The sequence below is a fragment of the Vulpes vulpes genome, chromosome 12 (assembly GCF_048418805.1).
Source record: "Vulpes vulpes isolate BD-2025 chromosome 12, VulVul3, whole genome shotgun sequence".
NCBI lineage: Eukaryota > Metazoa > Chordata > Mammalia > Carnivora > Canidae > Vulpes > Vulpes vulpes.
In genome coordinates, this window is record NC_132791.1 from 115,958,624 (window position 1) to 115,977,070 (window position 18,447).

The 18,447-nt window shown below is 53.7% G+C and overlaps 3 protein-coding genes across 8 annotated transcripts; 2 read left to right on the forward strand and 1 right to left on the reverse strand.

Annotated features, from left to right (window-relative positions):
• The first annotated feature begins 1,972 nt into the window (after window positions 1-1,972).
• On the forward strand, window positions 1,973-7,059 carry DPAGT1 (dolichyl-phosphate N-acetylglucosaminephosphotransferase 1). 2 transcript variants are annotated; one of them, XM_025999083.2, is made up of 9 exons: window positions 1,973-2,871; window positions 3,177-3,297; window positions 3,471-3,684; window positions 3,938-4,084; window positions 5,105-5,189; window positions 5,536-5,724; window positions 6,038-6,125; window positions 6,286-6,441; window positions 6,524-7,059. In XM_025999083.2, exons 1-9 carry the CDS (start codon window positions 2,711-2,713, stop codon window positions 6,587-6,589), a joined length of 1,227 nt encoding a protein of 408 aa, XP_025854868.1. In that variant the 5' UTR covers window positions 1,973-2,710; the 3' UTR covers window positions 6,590-7,059. The 2 variants fall into 2 exon arrangements, with proteins under 2 accessions (XP_025854868.1, XP_072585651.1); XM_072729550.1 differs by having other exon boundaries at window positions 2,234-2,871; window positions 3,097-3,297.
• A 724-nt stretch (window positions 7,060-7,783) lies between these two features.
• Window positions 7,784-8,507, forward strand: H2AX (H2A.X variant histone). Its single transcript, XM_025999089.2, has one exon. The coding sequence runs from the start codon at window positions 7,876-7,878 to the stop codon at window positions 8,305-8,307; it is 432 nt and encodes a 143-aa protein (XP_025854874.1). The 5' UTR covers window positions 7,784-7,875; the 3' UTR covers window positions 8,308-8,507.
• A 912-nt stretch (window positions 8,508-9,419) lies between these two features.
• HMBS (hydroxymethylbilane synthase) lies at window positions 9,420-18,393 on the reverse strand. 5 transcript variants are annotated; one of them, XM_072729551.1, is made up of 15 exons: window positions 18,186-18,393; window positions 17,620-17,722; window positions 14,154-14,207; window positions 13,733-13,805; window positions 13,296-13,345; window positions 13,155-13,210; window positions 12,715-12,792; window positions 12,415-12,492; window positions 12,240-12,315; window positions 11,300-11,413; window positions 11,007-11,045; window positions 10,460-10,579; window positions 10,172-10,225; window positions 9,943-10,029; window positions 9,420-9,849 (listed from the first exon to the last, which is right to left on the reverse strand). In XM_072729551.1, exons 3-15 carry the CDS (start codon window positions 14,187-14,189, stop codon window positions 9,676-9,678), a joined length of 1,035 nt encoding a protein of 344 aa, XP_072585652.1. In that variant the 5' UTR covers window positions 14,190-14,207; window positions 17,620-17,722; window positions 18,186-18,393; the 3' UTR covers window positions 9,420-9,675. The 5 variants fall into 5 exon arrangements, with proteins under 5 accessions (XP_072585652.1, XP_025854873.1, XP_025854869.1 ...); XM_025999088.2 differs by lacking the exon at window positions 17,620-17,722; XM_025999084.2 differs by lacking the exons at window positions 17,620-17,722; window positions 18,186-18,393 and adding an exon at window positions 16,562-16,748.
• Between the last annotated feature and the right edge of the window lie 54 nt (window positions 18,394-18,447).

An 18,447-nucleotide genomic window follows, 5' to 3' on the forward strand; every position in this document is an offset into this window, starting at 1 on the left:
ATTCATCTCTCTTCCCTCATATTTAACCAAGGTGCTTTAATATGCTAAAGCAGATTCTTTGTGTGTGTGGGGGAGAACATTTATATCACTTTGTGTCCCCCAGTACTTAAAGAGTTTCACACAAATATAGTAGGGATTAGTAAATTCTTTGTAATTTTAAGAAGTCTAACAAAATATTCCATTATACATGCCAACACGAAGAGTTTCTATATTTTTTGCATCTTGAAAACTCATGCCATCTCAATGGAATGAAATGGGAGATCTTGGGGCTTGCTTTCAGCTAACAACTTTTGATATACTAATAGGGGAGAGGCAGGAAGAAAAGGAAAAAGTAACTCAACTGCCTGGAAAGAGCCACAGATAGGGTCTTGCAAGTGTTGTTGCCCCAGACTATCCAAAGCTGTCTCATGGACTTCTTAGGCACTGTAAAACATTTTTGGGATGGGCTTTGACAGGCAATGCAACTGAACAATAGATTGGCCTTGCTCACAGGGCCTCCTTGTAGGAGACACACACCTCAAATGTTGTCTACTCAACCCAAGAAACCATCAGAAGCCATTGACAACTCATCTGATCCATGAGTTCTAGGACCAGCGTTAGCATTTAGGCAAATGCTTCCAACTTTTACCAGGAAAGGCACAAAATTTCAAGTGTGGTCAAGTCCTGTGTTTGTTTCTCCTAATTAGTCTGATAATCAACTGGGCATTTATCATCACGGGAACAAAAATACTGAGATTATAATGCAAGTTCCCCAATAACCATGTTCTGGTGATAACATGGATATTGGATGAAGAATCCCTAGTGTGTTGTCTCTGAAGTCCCCTCTGAACCCTGTTCCAGTGGGGGTTGTCAGGGGGTGGCTAATGATCTCTGGAGAAGAGTCAGAGGTTCCCAATGCTGGGTCAGGAAGGAAGATTTCTTAGGATTGAACAGCTAATAAAAAAGGAAACAGATACACTGTCCCTCAAACCTCCGGGGAGTCTCAGCCTGCTCCTGATCAACAAGATTACTGAATGCTGCCTCCTCTGAGGCTCCCATAAGCTCCTCCTTTCCACCTGCTCCTAGAGTCTCACTTCCCCTACTTGGGAGGCCCTTCCACTCTTGCCACCTACTGAAACCTTTGGAGGTAATTACTCACCTCCCCTGGTCACAACTAATTTCTCTCTCCATGTGCTCCTATGGCCATTTATCTTTCTTTAAGACCCAGACTCATAGTGTGGGATGGTGCCTTGTAGACAGATAGCTCTGTGTCCTTAGCCCCACGGGGGTTACTGTGTGGAATAGAAAACACTTGCCTCTAGGGAGTTTCCCGTCTAAGAGGCACAGATGCATGTGCGCATGCGCACACACGTGTCCGCGAACATGGGTAAACAATACCGGTGCAATTATAGTTACTGAAAATCTGGTGGACCACTATCAAGCATGTTACTGGGGTTACTTTATAAAGTATACTTCATACATATATGGTTCTTGTTGTTAATTAGAGCTGCCTTCAAGTAGAAGGGATATTTCACACCTGGTTTGAGAGACAGGAGAGAAGCTGAACTGTGATTTGCAAGGACACAGGTGCCACAAGCCAAAAGCACGGTGACCGAGATGAGGAACCCGGAGTGGGGGGAGCTCCTCAGGGCAACAGGAAGAAGCCAACTGGAGGAGCCTGCTTTCCTCAGCTGTTTCCAACGTGCCACAGCCTCGCCTCCTGGGTTTGGGCGCTTGGCACCTTGCACTGATCCAGGACCTAGGAAAGTCGAGAACGCGGTTAAACCCAAGACCTGAGGGCATTGCCAGCCCCTACGGTGGGGAAGCGCCCCGCGGGGTTGCCCGGCAACTGCTGCCACTGCGGGGGCGGAAGGCGGGGGGGGGGGGGGATGATGGAGGCAAAGTACCTGCATCAAGGACAAGAAAAACATGGAGTGGGAGGAGTGGGAGGGACTTTTCAAGTGCCTAGGCTCCAGGATTTACTTCGGCTTCCGAGCCGTAGCTGCGTTCCCGGGAACAAGGCTGCGTCTACCTCGGCTTCCGACTACGTTGGCGACAGGTTTTCTCCCGGGCAGCGGGAGCTGCTCCTTATCCTCGTCCCTCCTGCCGTACCCCCGGCCTCCCGGAGCCATCCTCCGGGCTTCCGAGGGACCCCGGGGGAAACGCGGGATCCTGGCCCTTTAAACGGGACCTCCCGCGGCCGGCGTCCTAAAACTGACGTGGAACCAGGAGTAAGCGACGTCAGACACGTGGGAAAAGGAGGTGTTCATCTTGGAACCGGGCAGGGAGTTTTTTCCGCTTTGGGCTATACACTTTTAACACGGTGTGAGCAAAGTGTCCGTTTTGGTTGGTCTGTCTTTAATTGTTTTCCCAACACCCTCGTGGTGAGGACGCTCGAGTGAAGGACGCGGTTTAAAGTAACACGTCCCTCGCTCTGCCTGCCCGCACTAAAAATGGCCGCCGCCGGCTTCAAAACGCCGGTGGCTCTGCGAACAAAATCCGGGAGGAAACAGTGGGGAGGCAAGTGCGGCGGGGGACAGCCGAGGGTGCGCGCTAGAGGCTCGCGGGAGTCCTGGGGGCGCCTCAATTCAGAGTTGGGTTTTGCTCAGGCCGCTGTGGGAGGACCCAGCCTGTGCCGAGCGGCTGCTCCTCCCCGCGGGGGGCTCCGGGCTTCCGCCCAGCTCGCCCATTAGCCGAGGCGGCGGCAGAGCGGGGCCCCTGGCTGGTCATCATGTGGGCCTTCCCGGAGTTGCCGATGCCGCTGCTGGTGAATTTGGTCGGCTCGCTGCTGGGATTTGTGGCCACGGTCACCCTCATCCCTGCCTTCCGTGGCCACTTCATCGCCGCGCACCTCTGTGGCCAGGACCTCAACAAAACCGGCCGGCAGCAGATGTGAGCGGTGGCACCCGGGTCCCGGGGAGGGGGCCGGCAGGGTAAGGGCGGGACCTGGGGTGCCTGACCCCGCGGACACGCAGCGCTAACCCCGCAGACAGCTGCGGGCTCTGGGAGACGAAGGGCAGCGCTGGCCAACTCTGGGAAGGGATGTTGCAGTACAGGGGACCCTCGGGTGTATCGGGGACTCCAGCGCTGGTGCCCTTCCACCCCCCTTCCCCGTAGATTGCCGTAATGCTTGCTCCAGTGAGTGACCACGCCCCCTCTCCTCTCCCCCGCCCCCTCCCTTTGCTGCTGGGCCACAGCCCTGAGTCCCAGGGAGTGATCAGCGGTGCTGTTTTCCTTATCATCCTCTTCTGCTTCATCCCTTTCCCCTTCCTGAACTGTTTTATGGAGGAGCAGTGTAAAGCCTTCCCCCATCACGAAGTAAGTGGGTGAGTTGGGGGCGGTTGCTTGGGGCTGGGGCCTGGGAGCTACCTGGGAGAGTTGTGGTTATTAGGGTTTGGGTGAAGGGGCTGAGGAAGGAGCGAAGAGACAGGTGTTTTTGCAAGATGATGTGGGCGTAGGCTTGAGCGGTGACCTGCCCGAGCCTCCCCCAGTTCGTGGCCCTGATAGGTGCGCTCCTTGCCATCTGCTGCATGATTTTCCTGGGCTTTGCGGACGATGTACTGAATCTGCGCTGGCGCCACAAGCTGCTGCTGCCTACAGCTGCCTCGCTACCTCTTCTTATGGTCTATTTCACCAACTTTGGCAACACGACCATTGTGGTGCCCAAGCCTTTCCGGCCGATTCTTGGCCTGCATCTGGACTTGGGTGAGTAGCCCTGTGGCTGACGTCCCTGTGGCCCTTACTTTGGGGCACCCTTACCCTGGGAGATAATCTAGCAGAGCATCATTCCTGGTGCTCCAGATTCTCTTCCAAGTGTCCCCATCTTGTTCCTGTGTCTTCTCAGATCCGTTCTGTTGGTCCTTCGTCCAGTCCTCTGTCCTCACCACTTTTCTCAGAAGAATATTCTAAGTCCTCATTTCTATGGATGGCACACTTCTTACTCTCTTCTTCCCCCCAGGGATCCTGTATTATGTTTACATGGGGCTGCTGGCAGTGTTCTGTACCAATGCCATCAATATCCTAGCAGGAATTAATGGCCTAGAGGCAGGCCAGTCGCTAGTTATTTCTGCTTCCATCATCGTCTTCAATCTGGTGGAGCTGGAAGGTAGGTGAGATTGGGAGTCTGAGTATTAAGGAAACTGCCTGATACCTGGCTTTGGGGAATTCAGGAAAAAATAAAAGCAATATATTAAGATTAAATGTAAAGAAAAACAGCTCTGTCATTGACAGCTGAATTGGCACTAATAGGTAGGCCATGGTCTTCTGCTGAACATAAACAATTTCACAGAACTTCACAATCAGACGAGGTCACTCTATGTCCATGATAGAGTAAAGCAAACCCAGATTCCTCCATAAACATGTCTGAGTATAGCCAGAACTGCATTTTGTGCATCCCACAAAAATGACTAGGATCTCCCTCTTCTGGCTAAGGTGAGCAATTGCTTCCTTCTGATAACTTGGTTCTACTTAGAGAAAACTAAGATGCTCACAGAATTACTTCCACTGACAGCACCCAGTCTTGGGCAAAACTTTGCCTCCTTCCTTTCTCCCCCAAATTACTCAAAACAAATCCTATAACACATCTTCCTAATACTTCCCTACTGAGGCATCCCATGGTTACCTATGGTGCGTGGTCTACAGTGTCTCTCTTGTTACACATCAGTAAACCCAGCTTTGACTGCAGGTGTGTTTCTGGTGGTCTTTGGCTGATGGATATCAGTGCTTATTAAAACAAAATACTCTTAAAGCATTTAAACTTTGTAACGTGGCAAGTGTTCTCATGAACCATATTTTACAGTTGAGGAAACAGAGGGCGAGAGAATTTAAGTGTGTCATGATCAAGGTCACTCAGTTAGAAAGTAAAGCTAGTATTCAAACCTGGGCTGAATGATCTAAACCAAATTGAAGACAGCAACTCGTATTAGGAGGGGTTCATGAATGAAGTGGAATATTAGGAATTGCCTGAGTGACACAAAAGAAGTAGTGAGTTCTGGAATGGGACTTGGAAGAGGTGGAAAGTATAGCTGGGGACAGAACTTGAGACAGAAATAGGACCCAGTTATGCAGGGGGAAGTATCTTATCAACTCATCCTTCTTTCCTTTTCTTCTTCCCCTGCTTCCAAAGGTGATTATCGGGATGATCACGTCTTTTCCCTCTACTTTATGATACCCTTTTTTTTCACCACCTTGGGATTGCTCTACCATAACTGGTAAGTGGGCCATGTGAACATGTAGCAAGTATGGTCCTGTTGGTCCTGACCCAACTCCTGTTGGAGACGCTAAGCCTGCGCACACCTGTATTGAGTGTTTTCTGGATCTCTAGTTGGTAATATTCTTCAATTGCTTTCTACCCAGTTGCAGTTAGAGACAAGTGCTGTGGAGCCCCCAAGAAGAGATGAATTCAGGGCTTTGGGTTCTGGAGGCTTGTCGGAAGAGCTGGAGTTTCCTCCGGGCCAGGACTAGAGTCAGGGCTAGTCCAGGGTTTAGGGCGTGTAATATGAGAGAAAAGACTGATAGTGCCTCCTGCCACTGGCTCAGATCATCTCCCCCACACAGGTACCCATCACGGGTGTTTGTGGGAGATACCTTCTGTTACTTTGCTGGCATGACCTTTGCCGTGGTGGGCATCTTGGGACACTTCAGCAAGACCATGCTACTCTTCTTCATGCCCCAGGTGTTCAACTTCCTCTACTCACTGCCTCAGCTCCTGCATATCATACCCTGCCCTCGCCACCGCATTCCCAGGTAGCCACTTTGGGGCTTAAAAGGGACATCTTAGCTTTTTCACTTGGGATGCGTAAAGCCAGCCTTCTGCATCTGCTGTGTAAGGGGAGTGGGCCCAAAGGAGGGCTCTTTCCGTGCAATTAGCCCTTATAAATGACAGAGCACATTCACCCACATAATCTGATCAGCTCTGATCACACAGTGGTAAGCAGAGCCGGAAACAGATCTTCAGGTTGTCTGATTCCACTTTCGGTACTCTTCCTATTAACTGACCGCAGTGTGGAGAGTTCTTGGAGTAGTGGCCCAGTCACATAAAGCTCTCTTCCCCCTGCAGACTCAATACGAAGACAGGCAAACTGGAGATGAGCTATTCCAAGTTCAAGACCAAGAGCCTCTCTTTCTTGGGCACCTTTATTCTAAAGGTAACAGGGTAACAAGGAGGTAAGGCTCTAGGCCACCATCCGGAATTCAGGGCCTGGGGACCCTCGGCTTGCATCAGATCCAAGGGGAGCCTGGAAGCATGAAGCAGATCCCTCATTGCTGAAGCAGGGTTGAAGTTCTCTCCACCTCTGGCCCCTCCAGGTAGCAGCGAGCCTGCGGCTAGTGACAGTGCAACAGAGTGAGAATGAGGATGGTGCCTTCACGGAGTGTAACAACATGACGCTCCTCAACTTGCTCCTTAAGGTTCTTGGGCCCATGCATGAGAGAAACCTGACTCTGCTCCTGCTGCTGCTCCAGGTGTGGTCAGGGAAGGGCTTTCCTGGCTCTGGTCTCCCTTTCTCCATGGCTCTGACTCTGGTGTGTTTCTTTCTCCTCACAGATCCTTGGCAGTGCTGTCACCTTCTCCATCCGGTACCAGCTTGTCCGGCTCTTCTACGACGTCTGAGTCCCCCAATCCTTGCCCTTCACTGCATAGTCTGCAGGGTTCCTGACTCAGGCCTGCCTCTTTCTGGGCCAGGCACGCTTCCGGGCCCAGGCCTTTCTCACCTCTTACTTTTCTCCAGATTTTGTACTTAGCGATTCCGTTCCGCTGTGATCGACATCCTGGGCCTGTCTAGCCCTGTACTGACTGTTGATTGGACTTTGCCTGTGGCTTTCTTCAACTTGCTGCTCTCCCTCTCCATCCCATCCCTGCGGCCTCTTGAAGTGGGATACTGTGCTTTTATGCAGTTATCCACCACTCGGACTCTCGAGGAATATGTTGGGCCTGGGGATAGAACCCTGGCTGGGGAGAGGGACACAGGCTCGAAGATCACTTGATTATTTGACCATAAATTAAGTATTCTGATTAGTAAGAGCAGATTGGGGGGCCAGGTGCTCCCAGTGGTGACAATAAAGTGTTGTCTTTTTCTTGGCGTTCCTGTAAGTATATTTTGGGCATTTTAGGGTAGATTGGGAGGATTGGTGGAGGTACCTTCTCCAAGAGGATGCCTATCCCTCTGCCCATCTTTTTTCTTTCAGCACAGCGGGCTCCTTGTAACAAGAAGTCAACAGAAAGAACAGACCAGATAGAACACGTTGATAAACCCTGAAATCCTTACTTAAGGTGGCAGGGAGAGCCCTAAGATTGGACTTGCCTGTTCTCTGGTGCCGAAGAGAAGTTTTTAGGGGGAGCAGCGGGAGGGGTTCCCATTTCTTCCCTCCCTCATTTCCCTCTGCAGGATGGGAGGAGGGAGAAAAGGAGAGAAGAATGACCAGACCAGGAAGGGAAGGGAGTGGTGTCGACCCCGTTCCTTTAAAAATCCCGGGCCCGCACAGATTTCCCAGAGGCCCTCGAGGTAGCTCAGACTCCACCCTCTTTGCCTTCCGGTTCTGGGCTCCAGCTCTAGCGTTTAAATCTGGCGCCCTTCGCAAGGATTGGCTACATCGGGGAGTGGTTGGCCGGCTGCGTGCTACCGCTCCTCCTCGCCTTTTTCCCCGGGCAAAAGGTTTTCAAATCGGGCCAATCGGCGGGCGCGCTGCCTCGGCCGTGACGCGTCACTGAAGGGTTAACTGCAACCAACCGGAGGCGGGTACCCGAGGAGAGAGCCAATCAGGAGGGCGCGGAGGTGTGCCCTGGGGGCTTATAAGGCCGGCCCCTGGGCGCGCGCGGCAGCAGTTGGACTGCGGCGGGCGGCTGTTCGTTCCCCCCTTCGAGGCTTCCCTCCTCACCGCTCTTCTACCTCGCGCAGCATGTCGGGCCGCGGCAAGACCGGCGGCAAGGCCCGCGCCAAGGCCAAGTCGCGCTCGTCGCGCGCCGGCCTCCAGTTCCCCGTGGGCCGCGTGCACCGGCTGCTGCGGAAGGGCCACTACGCCGAGCGGGTGGGCGCCGGCGCGCCGGTGTACCTGGCGGCCGTGCTCGAGTACCTGACGGCCGAGATCCTGGAGCTGGCGGGCAACGCGGCCCGCGACAACAAGAAGACGCGCATCATCCCCCGCCACCTGCAGCTGGCTATCCGCAACGACGAGGAGCTCAACAAGCTGCTGGGCGGCGTGACGATCGCGCAGGGAGGCGTCCTGCCCAACATCCAGGCCGTGCTGCTGCCCAAGAAGACCAGCGCCACCGTGGGGCCGAAGGCGCCTGCGGGCGGCAAGAAGGCCACGCAGGCCTCTCAGGAGTACTGAGGGGCGCCCGCGCCGCAGCCGGCCCCCCATGCCACCACAAAGGCCCTTTTAAGGGCCACCACCGCCCTCACGGAAAGAGCTGAGCCACGTCGGGCTCGGGGCGGGCGGCCGCGGCGCTCGGCTCCCCCCCGCCGCGTCGTCACCGCCGCCGCCGCCCGGCCCGCCCCTCCCCCGCGCGGGCTCGCCTGCCCTCGCTCCCGCCGCCTCCCGGCCGGAGGGCCGCCCGCTCGCCCCGCGCAGGGGCCCAGCGGGGGCCGGGGGCGCGCCGCTACCCGCCGCGGCGCCAGTGACTCAGCCGCCCGGGCCGCGCTGAGGGCCGCGGGGAGGCCGCGGCGCCGCCTGGAAGAGCCGCTCGGCGCGCTGACGCAGGGCTGAGGTACGCGCCGGGGCCGGGCCGGGCCGGGACTCTCCGGACGCCGCGGTGCGGGGACGACCCGTCACTGTCCGCCTTGCCGCCCCCTCGGCTCGGGCCGAACGCTTCCGCGGGGACCTGCCACCAGGGGGGAGGGGCGGGGGCCGGCGGTGTGCCCCGCGGGCCCCGGGACTGCAGGAGGCGCGCGCCCGCGGGGACCGCAGCCTGGCCCGCGAACCCCGCCGCTCGGCCCGCTCTCTCCGGCGACCTCTCCGCGGGCCACGCACCTCCGTACCAGCACCGGCCCGACCGTCCCCATCTGCACTGAGCCTCCGACAGCTTCGGAACTGGAATTTTGCAGCTATCCCCATCCAAGACTAGGACCCTACAGATTGAGGAGTTTCAGATGGACTAATTTTGTTTATTAAAGGATTGTTTTTTTAAAAACGCGGTGTCTGTTGTCATTCTGTACGAGCTGTAACACCCACGACTCTGTAGGCGGGAGGTGTACTGAGGGAGTGGGGGTCAGGGGGACTCGGACGATGGCCGGCCTGTGGGGCATACACACGGCCTAGCTGGGCAGGGACAAGTCCTAGGCTTCTCCCCCACTTAACTGGGTGCCCATTTGTTGTTGGAAATGAGAACTGCTGTGGCAGGAACAAAGAATGTTCCAGGAGAACTTTGCACAGAGGTCCCAGCCTCGGAAGTAGAGAGCACAAGGTTTTGTGTCCTCTTTCCTGCAACCCCACCAAAAACAAAGTCACCTTCAGAGCTGGTTTATTAGTTGAGTTGGTTACATTCAAAGGCTGTGGCTTGAACTTTCTCTAAAGAGATGAAACCTCCGCCTACTGCGGCAGCAAGGCACTCTTCACAGCCTCAAGGTGAGGAAGTCTCTGACCTTGCAGTTCAACTCCCTGGGGTGATCACCCCTCAGTCAGCAGTGAGGATGGGGCACTGAGGGCTGGGAGGTAGGCACTGGACAATAGCCACCCAGACACCGGTGCCCCACAGAGCAGTTAGTGGGCATCATTAAGCTGCCGTGCAACATCCAGTATGTTCTTGGCTCCTTTGTTCAGCAGCAAACTGGCCAGGCTGATGCCCAGGTTCTCAGCAGCCAGCTGGGCTTCTCGTGGAATGTTCCGGGCAGTGATCCCCACCAGCTGCGGATCATCCTCGGGGCCATCTTCATGCTAGGTGAGGGAAGGAGGTGGGACTAGGTGAGCACCAAAGAGGAGGTAACATGCGGGTTTGTTCCTCATTCCCTCACCCTCCAGCTTTGGCACCTGGGCTGTGACGTGGATGGTGGCCTGCATGGTCTCTTGCATGCTATCTGAGCCGTCTAGACTCCAGACTCCTCCAGTCAGGTATAGCTGGCAAAGAAAACAGTTACCTTGGCATATTCTGAAAGAGCTGCTTAGATGAAAACCCAGGCTCTTGTGGGCAAGGCGAGATGCACAGGGACACGTCACCATGCTCCCTTGCCTACCCTCCCACCCATCTTCCCCTGCTTACTTGCCCATCCTTCATAGCTGTATGCACTGCCACTGGCACACTGCAGCCTCCCTCCTGCAATGAGAAGTTCTCCCTGTGACCCACAGACTCTTAACACCCTCTGTCCCTCAGACACAGGGACCTCTGAAGATACAACACACAGAGGCAGGGGCCCAGACCTGAGTGGGTCCTGTCAATACACTCAAGAATGAGTTACCACTGAATAAAGAGCATTAATATGAGAAATCTCCCCCTGGACTATTCCCAACTCAAGTCCCCACCCCTCCACAGGTGAAACATGGCCGGTACCAGGTGCCTAAGGAAGGCTCGCTCAGCAATGCAGCGAAGCAGAGTCTCCGGATCATGCAACACGCCCACCAGGTCCAGCATGTCCTGGTCCTTGGCTCGGACTTCCACGCCCAGGGCCCCCTGATGGAAAAACAGACTAAGACATCAGGCCTAATCTTTCCCCAACCAATGGAGGTGAGAATGGGAACCAGCCCACTTCCACAGGCTCCCAGGGTCCCTTTTAGCCCAGAAGCCCCCAGAGGCCTGCCCCTCCCTAGAAATGTTTATGCCAGGGGGAACCTTTGCAGCTCAGGTCATGAATGTGTAGTCCTGGGATCTGGCCCTGAATCGGGCTCCCTGCTCAGCAGGGCACCTGCTCATCCCTCTCTTTCTACTCCTCCCCCCTGCTCATGCGCTCTCTCCTTCTCTCTCTCAAATAAATAAAATCTTAAAAAGAAAGAAAGAATGTTTATGCTGGGAAAAGCAGATGCAAAAGGTTATGGGACCAGCTTTTTGGCGGAATAAAAGAAAGGGCACATCAACACATGGCTTCCCTGGTCCAACATACCTGACCCACAGCATACATGCATTCCTCTGGGTGCAGGATCTGCAAGGGAACAGAACAGGCAGTCAGAAGGGAGGAGATGGCGGTGCCTAAAAGCAGACAGTAGAGTAGTGAAGGGGGCTTTCCTTTCATAGAGAGCCTGGGTAGGCAAAACTGGGAGCCTGGCCTTTGATCCCCAATCTTCCCAGCCTGGAATCCATTTCCAGCTTTTACGGTTAGAGGCAGGGTGTTCAGAGGAAGAATACAGCCAGGGAAAGCAGGAGGATTACGGGGGATGGGACAGGGACAGCTCCTACCTGCCCCACTCGGTGCTGCCAGCCCATGCGCTGCAGACCAGCCGCAGCCAGGATGATGGCACTGAACTCCTGCAGCTCATCCAGCTTCCGGAGCCGGGTGTTGAGATTTCCCCGCTGCAGAGAGATGCTAAGGACCCCAAGCACTGGGCAGTCTGGTGCCTCGCTCCCCCTGCCTGAGTCTTTCTGTATGCCTGAGTCTTTCTGTATCTAACGTCTCCCCTTTGGTCGTCCACTTAACCGTAACAGCTAACATTTACTTAATTACTAACACCAGACACGGATCAAAAGTGCTTTATGTACTCCTGCTTAATTTTCATAACCCAGTGAGGTAGGTATTATAATTATTTCCATTTTACAGATGAGGAAAATGACGGAGAGGTTAACCAACTTGCCCAAGATTACAAGACTTCTGAGAAGCATTCTCTGACCCTCAAGTCTGTGCTTAGAGATGTTCCAGCTAGAAGTGTCCAGAGAATTGCCTACTTTGTGCATGGGAGAGCTTAACACTGTACTGTTTTGAAAATTAGTTTCATAAAACATTCGCTACATTTAGAATATCAAAGTACAGTAGGATATGAAATAAAAGATGGAAACACTCTCCACCTTCCCCTTCCCAAGGAATCACTGGTCAGTATCACTCTGTATTATCAAAGGCCATTTGTCTCCAGAACTGAAATGTAAAGCCCTATAATCAAGGACAACATTGGTTTCGCTCACCATTATCCCTAGTGGCAGGCACTGGCCTGGGGCTAAGAAAATATGAAAGGATTATGGATGGATGGGTGAGTGGATGGATGAATAGGACGGGCAGTGGAGGACAGACATTCCATTGGCCCCTGTCCACTTCCTCTGGAAGCTCCTTTCACTCTCATGACTCCCAGAGCCCTCTTACCCTGCCTTCCTCTTTGGCTATCCCCCCCTCCCACCTCAAAAAGGATACAATGCTCCTGAACTCTAGGTGCGGGAACTTTCTCTGCAGCTGGGCTGCTCTCCGCAGGGAGCTGGTTCCCACCACGCTGCTCAGAAAGAGGGTTTAAAATGAGATTTAACCTGAGATATCCCCCTCCTCCTCTTCCTCCCAGCCCTCCACTTTCTGTGCATGTCCCACCACTCACCTCTTCTCTGGCAAGGTTTCTAGAGTTTTCCCAACAAATTTTGGGTGAAAGACAACAGCATCATAGGGGTTCTCCCGCCTGGAGACAGAAAGTCACAGAATGAGGACGAAATCTCAGTGCAGGTCATTTCCAGGCTCTCTCAATAACCAACTAACTGGCATGTTCTCAGTTTTCTGCCATGCCCAACACTCCTCAGAGCCAGGAGACAGCCCTTGAGGCAGAGGGCAGAGGCCCAAAGGGAAAAGCAAAGGCTAATGTGATGCCTCCCCCTGCCCAGGCCCTGACCCGCCCAGTTCTTACTTGCAGATGGCTCCAATGGTGAAGCCAGGAGGAAGCACCGTGGGCAGGTCCTTCAGAGAGTGAACAACTAGGTCGACTCTAGAGAGACAGGAGAGGGAGGCAAGGAGAAGGGACCCGGCAGCAGGCCCCCAGCCCTCCTCCACTCCAGTGTGTGCTTGGAGCAGATCAGGAAGCAGGCCTGTCCGAGACCTCAAGACCCTGAGCCAGGGCCCCGCCCTGCCACACCCTCTCCTCTCTCCCCCTCCTGGAGCCAATCCTGCATTCCGGGCAGCCAGATGGCTCAGAACCAGGACACCCTCCTTTTCTGAGGCCTCAGAAACCCACACATAAGCCTCCCTCTAGCCTACCCAAAGGCTGAAGTTCCACAGTCTAGCTGATGTTGGGTCTGATATGCACAGGAGTCCTAGCACGAGACTGAGCAAGAATTGTCCTTCACTTACTCATTCTTCTCCAGCGCGTGTTCCAGCTCCTTGGTAAACAGGCTCTTTTCTCCAATCTGCCAGTCAAAAAAGAGGCTCAGAGTGAATCTCTTGGGGGAAGGAAAGAGGAGGGAAGAGAAAGGAGTGGGGGGAACATGTTACCTTAGAGAGTGCAGTGTCAAGAATCTTGTCCCCCGTGGTCGACATAGCAACTGAGGAGAGAACCAATCACATGCTCACTGATGCCTATTTCCTGAGCTCCTACTGAGCTCGTACTGTGTTAAGAGTCCTAGTGGATACAGAGGCACATACACCGCAATCCCTGCCCTCTGAGAATGTCACGATCTAGCAGGAAGACTAGACACACTGATAAAAAGACCCAAAGCAGAAGATAGTAAATGCCAGGCTAGCCCAGGGAGTCAGAGCTGGAAATATTCAGAGGAAATGGCCCTCCAACCTGGGGACAGCCAAGAATTCTCGGAGGCAATAGGACAAAGCTTTGGGCCTAGGGAAAGCCAGAAATGCTGTGTTTGCCCCTCCGGGGCAGGGGAGGGAGGGAGGCCTTCCCATTACCTTCCACTCCTGTCCAGAAAACTCACCAATTTCAAACTGTAGGCCTGGGTACAAGGCTTTCAGCATTGCCACCACACTGTCTGTCTGTATGCGAGCCAGCTGGGGGCAAAAATCCCAATTAGTTCTGTCCTTCTGTGGCACTGTCCTAAGGTCATACCCTCTAGGATTAGGGATATACAGAAGGAACTGGAATTAAGAGGGGGGGGGGTTTGAATACCCACCTAGGAAGGAGAGGGGTGTGGTCTGGGAGCCCTCTGTACCCCAACAACTTGCCCAGCCTCTCTCTCCACAGAACGCAATATGCCATCCTTCATGGGATTAACACTCAGCCACCCCATTTTCTCCTCCTGAGATCCTGGGAACTAACTCTCTGGGCTCCTCAACCTGTAATACTGTGAGCACAGAACCCTTCCGCCAAACTTCCTCCACCCGGGTAACCATACTCACCTGGCTCTTTCGGGTACCCACACGAATCACTCTCATCTTTGGGCCGTTTCCTTCCTGCAGAAAAAAAATCCCCAAGTCACAGTCCCCTCCGATCCTTGTATTCCTCAACCAACACCTTGTCCAAAAACCAGAATCAATGTCTTGGAAGAAAAGAACCCCAGGCCCTGGCCTGTGGCCAGCTGAGCCTCGGTGTGAGGCGATCCTCTCAGACTGGTCCCTTTACTTCCTCAATACCTTCTGCCGTCCTCACAGATCCCGAAAAACAGAGACCTGAGGGAAGTGACAGCAGGATCCTGTGCTGCTGCTGCTGTAATAACCGGACACTGAGCCCGGAGGCCCATCCTGGCTAAGGCTGTGGGACTGCTGCGCATAGCCAGGTGGGCAAAGAGATAAGGCCCATCAGCCTGGCCACAAGGAGGGTGGGTCCTACAGCAGACAGGGGCAGGGCAGCTAGGGCCACAAGGCAATGTGCGCTGAGTCACTGAGGAGAAGTTCAGTGTTCACAATACAGCAGGTACTGGTACGTTGCCACCTTGATGCCAACAGCTATCCCACAGCTGCCACACTGTGGATCCCCTAATCTGGTTGGAATGCATAAAGGACTGGGGTCAACAGATCTTACGTAGAGTCCTGCTCAGCTTCCTGGCTCGATGACCTTGAGCATATCATCTCATCACTATTTGTTCCTCTATAAAATGAAGAGGTTTGGATTCTAGTATCTTCTCCTTCTGATGTTCTATGAAAATAAAAGGCTAAGCTGCCTGATGTCCATGCACCTGGAGTGCTGCCTCTGGTCTCTCCAACCAAAAATATTGGGACGTCAGTGACCAACCTAGGAACTCAAAGGGACACACCTCTTCCTCCTGCCAGAGTACCTTACAAAGGTGTTCGGTGCCAAGTCCGTAGAACTGGGTTCTTCAATCTGAGGTCCTATTTCTTTCTGGATCAGAGAGTAGCCACTTTATGTAATGTCAACTTTCCCTATTCTGAGATCTTCATCCTGTGGAGTTGTTTTCCAGGCAAGCTTCTGGGCCCTCTGTTGTGGGGAGGACGTGACAGCTGGCTGCTCCTGGACCCTAATCTACTGTGTTGCTATCAGTTCTCCCACAAATAAACTCTAAGGACTCAGAACAAATTAGGCTATGCCTGAAATGCTAAACATGGCCACTAAAAATTCTGGGCCACTGGGAGCCCACAGAAAGGAATCTCAGGTCCCAGAAACTGCTAGGTCCAAACAATCCTTTAATTGCATCAATTCTGCACAGCATATTTTATTCCATTAAAAAAATATTTATTGGGACACCTGGTTGGCTCAGTGGTTGAGCATCTGCCTTCAGCTCAGATCGTGATCCCGGGTTCCTGGGATGGAGTCCTGCATCAGGCTCCCCACAGGGAGCCTGCTTCTCCCTCTGCCTACGTCTCTGCTTCTCTGTGTGTCTCTTGTGAATAAATAAATTCTTTAAAAATAAATTTACTGAACATGTACATGCTAGAACTATTGCTTTTAATCTTCATGACAACCTATCAGACAGTGCAGGTATCTCTGGGACCATGTTACACAAGCAACCGAGGAGTGAAATGACTTGCCCAGAGTCACACAGTTAATAATGGGAAAAGAGCTGGAGCCAGAATCCAGATTTTCGCACTCCCAGCCCAGTGCTCGAGAATGTCTGCAATGGCAAAGAATCCCTCTCCTCCCCAGCAGGTCGGGAGATAAGCAGCTGCCCCATCTCTTTCTTATCTCGGGCTGGCAGTGGCCTCCACCGGCTGTAGTTTGCATCGACACAAGCCCGGAGCTCCGGCAACGAACCGGGGTGAGGAAGGCTCGAGTAGGGCGCCCCACCCACCGGAGTAACCCAAAGGTGTGTCTCGGCTGGGAACCTTGAGAGGAGGCTAGGCCTGGGTGACCGCTAAAAGGGGAAAAGAAAAGGCACACTTTCCAAGATGTTTGTGTGCAGTTGGGACTTGGGGTTACGCTGTGCTCTCACGATCCAAAGTGGGACCTCCTCCCAAGGTGGCCGAATCCCGCCTCGGCCCTGTCTCGTGCGAAAGGGTCCCGGGCACCTGGGGTCATGGAGACGAACTTTCCTGCGCGGGGTCGTTCAGTCTAGAGCGGCGGCTGCGGGGCACGGCGGAACCCCACCCAGATCCCCGCAGGGACCGGGCAATCGGCGCAGACTACCCCTCCGCTCCTGACCCCCCGCCCCTTCCCCCCCCCCACTCATTTCCCCGTCCTTCCTGAGGGCAACCGGCTACTGGCCCTTTAAAGATCGTTTCGAGAAAAAAAAAAAAAGACAAGACGGATAGTGGCTCCGACCAATAGCAGAGCGAGGGTGGCAGAGGGAGCCAATCGCTGCGCCGCCAGCCCGGAGCGCCGAAGTTGCGAGAGTCGCCGGCTCGGTACTCACCGCCGCGGCGGCCGCGGTGCCGTTGCCCGACATGGCTGTGCTCGGGAGGGGGGTCCGGCGGGCGGTGCCCAGGGCTCCGGCAGCCGGGGGAGCCGGAGGGCCCGGCCGCCGGGCAGCGCCGTGCACGCGGGCCCGAGCTCCTCCTGCAGCCAGACTCCGGGCCCTGCGTCACTTCCGGCGCCCGCCCTCCGCCGGGAGGACCAACCTCGGGGCGGGAATTGGGAGGATTGCGACAGAGACGACCTTACTCTCCTGCTCCCGCCCCTACTCGGCGAGGCTGGTGGGGGCGCTGGGTTCCCGTCCACCCCGGCCTAACAGCTGTTCATTTCTGCTCTTCCATACACCTCGTTCTCGATCAAGAATACTGGTCAGTGACTAAGCTGTCCCCCAAATTTACCCACAAAGTCTGCAGGGCCCTCTGCCCCCCCAAAGGGATAGTCAACCCAAAGTTAGCCCAAGAAAAAAAGAGTATTAACTTCAAAACACTATGTTTGAAGCATCCTTGAGCGACATCCACAGCCCCTCAGCTGGATTCCACGCGTCCAAATAAGAGGATGCTCCAGAGGGGCAGTGGTTGAGCATCTGCCTTTGGCTCAGGTCATGATCCCGGGGTCCTGGGATGGAGCCCTACCTCAGGCTCCCAGCAGGGAGCCTGCTTCTCCCTCTGTCTCTGCTTCTCCCTGTGCCTCTCAAGAATATATAAATAAAATCTTTTTTAAAAAAAAAAAAAAAAAAGAAGGATGCTCTAGAAACTTGGTCACCTAGAATTCTACAGCTTTATCTCCTTAGCTGTAGCACAAGGAATTAGAGCAGCTTATGTGGTGCTTCCCTGGTTCTGTTAAAACTTAACCCTCAAGTGGGCAACATTCCTATTTTTTAAATGAGGAAACTGGTTCAGACAGCAAAGGTCAGGCCTAAAGACAACTGAAGTGGGAGTGCCAACATATTATTGTTAGTGGGAAAATGTGTTAAGAAAAGTGCTTTATCCACTAACAGTATTAATAACTGTGTACTAAGCACCCACGTGCTAACCACTATCAAAAGAACTGGACACTCACTTGCTCCTTCAGCCTTCATTACAGGTGTACAAGGAGGTGACATTCCTGACATACAGATGAAAAAATTGAGGCTCAGACGAGTTGAGAGATGCCCTAAATCAAACTAGAATTCAAACTTAGGTCAGCTGACAAAGTATTTTTAGCCACGACAAATCTACCCCTTCTAAATCCTACCTAAAACACAATGTCCAAGTTACTTTCTTGGGCTAAGCAACCCCATTGGAGCAATTTTCTTTTTAATTTTTTAAGTAGGCTCCATGCTGGGCTTGGACCACAATGAGGGGCTTGAACTTGCAACCCTGAGCTCAAGATCTGAGCTGAAACCAAAAGCCAGCCGCTTAACCAGCTGAGCCCCTCAAGCACCCCAGGACAGTCTTCCAATAGGCAGTGTAACCCAAATTATAGGCAGACAACTAGCAACACAAACTGCAGCTGGCAACTTTGGAAAGAAGGGAAAAATGTTTCAGCAAAGGCCCCTTCATCCCACTTATCAACTGCTACTAAATCGAGTGAGACACCACCCTACCCACCATTGTAAAGGCACGCCTAAACCCCAGGGTCCTCACCAGAATTGGCCTGCTTGAACACTGTTCAAACAAGAGCCATAGAGAGCCAGACTACAGAGCAGGTGCCGTTGGGGGGCCTCAGTCCAGGCTGCTCTTGGGAGCAGAAAGGTAATAGGACTTTCGCCGTTCTTCAGTAAATCGAAGTCTGCTAGGTGCCACAGACCTCACCCGTTACTGGAAGGAACTGTGCAGGAAAGGAAGTGGAATTCTACCAGAGAAGAGCAAAGAAGTACATTTTGCCCAGCTAAGAATCACCAGGAAG

Coding starts and splice junctions, on each gene's coding strand:
- DPAGT1 (XM_025999083.2), top strand. CDS start 2,711: ATGTGGGCCTTCCCGGAGTTGCCGATGCCGCTGCTGGTGAATTTGGTC. Junction 3,298..3,470: donor AAGCCTTCCCCCATCACGAA/GTAAGTGGGTGA, acceptor AGCCTCCCCCAG/TTCGTGGCCCTGATAGGTGC. Junction 3,685..3,937: donor TGGCCTGCATCTGGACTTGG/GTGAGTAGCCCT, acceptor TCTTCCCCCCAG/GGATCCTGTATTATGTTTAC.
- H2AX (XM_025999089.2), top strand. CDS start 7,876: ATGTCGGGCCGCGGCAAGACCGGCGGCAAGGCCCGCGCCAAGGCCAAG.
- HMBS (XM_025999084.2), bottom strand. CDS start 16,594: ATGTCGGGCAACGGCACCGCGGCCGCCGCGGCG. Junction 11,046..11,299: donor GGCAGCACCGAGTGGGGCAG/GTAGGAGCTGTC, acceptor GTTCCCTTGCAG/ATCCTGCACCCAGAGGAATG. Junction 10,030..10,171: donor CAGCTATGAAGGATGGGCAA/GTAAGCAGGGGA, acceptor TTTCTTTGCCAG/CTATACCTGACTGGAGGAGT.